The sequence below is a fragment of the Limulus polyphemus genome, unplaced genomic scaffold, assembly GCF_000517525.1.
Source record: "Limulus polyphemus unplaced genomic scaffold, Limulus_polyphemus-2.1.2 Scaffold3390, whole genome shotgun sequence".
Classification (NCBI taxonomy): Eukaryota; Metazoa; Arthropoda; class Merostomata; order Xiphosura; family Limulidae; genus Limulus; species Limulus polyphemus.
This window is the reverse complement of record NW_013669000.1, coordinates 71,369-74,186: the sequence shown is the minus strand read 5'-3', so window position 1 is coordinate 74,186 and position 2,818 is coordinate 71,369. Positions and strand designations below refer to the sequence as shown.

General features: G+C 31.5%; 1 protein-coding gene across 1 annotated transcript in view; it reads left to right on the top strand.

Moving 5' to 3' along the window:
• LOC106469275 (ATP-binding cassette sub-family A member 3-like) overlaps nucleotides 1–2,818 on the top strand; it is a 72,732-nt gene that overhangs the window by 33,573 nt on the left and 36,341 nt on the right. Inside the window, exon 9 of the mRNA XM_022397748.1 lies at nucleotides 1,351–1,519. Coding sequence (XP_022253456.1) covers nucleotides 1,351–1,519 — 169 coding nt within the window. The remainder of the gene's footprint in view (nucleotides 1–1,350; nucleotides 1,520–2,818) is intronic.

The following is a 2,818-nucleotide window of genomic DNA, read 5'->3' as shown; positions in this document are numbered from 1 at the left end:
AATTATAATACATTATATATGTATATACTACATTATTACTATTTACAAATAAGTTCTTAAAGTTATTTTTCTTAAAACATAGAAAAGTAAATAAAGACGTATAGCAAACAATTATTTCTTCTAGTTATGAAATTTGTACTCGGTTGCTGCTTGACAAAGGCTGCTAAGCCTTATAAAATTTCGTATGTGGAGGATGTGAAATGAAATAATTTTTTTTAGGGTTTATATATACACTTGAAATAACTAAAAATCATAAATTACTACATTATTACCATAGAATTCCACTATGATTTATTAAACTTTGTAACTAAGTTGAATTTGGGTCTAAAAAAATATGAAATTTCGAATTGACGAAAGACTCAACAGCTTGAAATTTTGTATCAGAAGAAAGAGTTGACATTATTATACTTCAAAATGGCTGACAAAGCCCCTAGGGGGATATTCTGAACTTTCAATTGGTTATTTACATGTCGTAGACAGAAGTACATGTACATAAGGAAGTGTTTCCAAAAATGGAAAGAGATGGGGCCACTATGTGTGTTTCAGTACATGAGTGATATCTCAGCAAATAGAAAAGATAGGAGATTCTTATTTTATATTGTAGCTTGTCAATATCAGTAATTTGAGTTACTAATTCATACAAAACTATAGACTTTGTATTTGGACATCACAAACATCTAATTTGAACCAGTGCTGCATTCAACATACCATGTGACACACAAAAATCAATATTTAATTGCATTATTTTAATATTTACTTTTAAATTAAGAAATTAGCTAATGCATTATACTAAGATTTGAATTATACTCTACAATTCAATACCAAACTTATTGACATAAATTCATAAAATAGTAGTTCAGTAAAATTTTGAATGCAAGTCAACAAATGCATAGCCACGGGCCTCTGACCTCTAACTATAGGGTTAACTAGTATATTTGTGATAAATGACCACCCTGTCCAGCAATTTATATACTCAAGTTATCATGTACTACATTTAAAGTGTAATTTATATCATGGTTGAAACAATTGTTTAGTGGTGTTATATTTTGTGTTTTAAGTTGAATTATTGTATAACCAAACAAACACATTTAGTTCATTTGCAGGCTACTAATATATACAAAGTCATTTGTAGTTCCTGTTTATCCAGAGTCACAATTTGTTTCTTAAGAACACTAAGAATGAATCAATAATTTTTTTAAATTACAACTAAGCAGTTTCTTCTTGATATTGCATGTCTTATTTTAATAAAAGCAACTGTACTCATTTCTCACTGAGTGCAAAACATAATCTGAGATCTTATGATAGTGTAAACAGTTATATAACATTTACTGTTTGTATACTTTCAGCTAGTTCTGCAGCAGCAGGAGCTGGTATGATTTTTTTTTAACCTTTACTCCTTACTTCTTCATCCAACCTCGCTACAGTGAAATGTCATTAAGGCAGAAACTGGCCAGTTGTCTTTTTTCAAACACTGCACTAGCCATGAGCTCAATGCAATTGGCAATGTGGGAGGGAACTGGTGAGTTGGACATCAGTCTTGAAATTTTTCTCTTGATTTTAGACATCAGATTGCAAAAAGTTATCTAATTTTTGTTTAACCTGTAAAACTTTGTAGGCACACTCATAGCTGTAATGTTTTAGTGATTTCAAAATTGTCATAAATTCTGTTTAAGCAAAGTCGGACATCATTTATGCTATATATTAACCCTATGTATGTATGGTTGGTTGATTGACTAGTGTATTTACTAGTGAATTTACTAGTGTATTTTCATTCAAAAAATCAGAACTTTTAACAAAGTATTTCTATGAAATATTTGTCTCTGAATTTACTTCAGTCACTCTGACTCAGACTCTGTCTAGTTCAAGTACAACATGATTTTGTTTCAGATTTTATTTTCATAACTTCCTGAATGAATATCATGTTGTTATTTTTTTAGTAAAACTTTATATTTTATCTGCTATTTTCTATACCCTAACACTTTATGGGCCTGGTCCCACTGTCAACTCTTGGACTATTCTTTTTACCAACAAAAAGTAGGATTGACTGTCACTTTATAACACCTCCATGGCTGAAAAGGGTGAACATGTTTGGTAATGGGATTCAAACTCGTGACCAGTAAGGGGTGGTGAGAAAATTGAAAAAGAGCAAGTTTTAAAGGAACTTAAAGATTTTATTTGTGAACTGCTAGCTTATATTTTTTATAGGTCATTGAGTAGTGGAAAAGTATTAGAAGATTGGAAGTTGGCTAATGTTAGTCCAATATAGGTGATAAACATTGTCCAGGCAATTACAGGCCACTTAATCTTGCATCAGTAGTTGGAAAGGTTTTGGAGAGTGTGATTAAAGACGCATTGCAGAGTCACTTAAAGCAGTTTGATATAGTGTCAAAGTGCCAGCATGATTTCACAAAGGGAAAATCATGTTTAACAAATCTTATGACATTCTTTGATGAAGGAAATACTGTGGATTTGGTTTACCTTGATTTTCAGAAAGTGTATGATAAGGTGCCTCACAAAAGACTTGTTACAAAAATTAAAGCTGTGGGTGTGGGGAAAATGTTATTAAATTGAATAGAAAATTGGCTGGAGAGTAGAAAACAGAGAGTAGTAATAAATAGAGTTAGATCTGATTGGATCACAGTTACAAACAGTGTGCCTCAGGGCTCTGTGCTGGGTCCTCTGCTGTTTGTGATTTATATTAATGATATTGACCCTGGAATGACTAACAAAATATTGAAGTTTACGGATGACAATTAGATATTGGAGACTTACAGGGAGATTTAGATCATTTGATGCATTGGGCCAATACGTGGCAGAT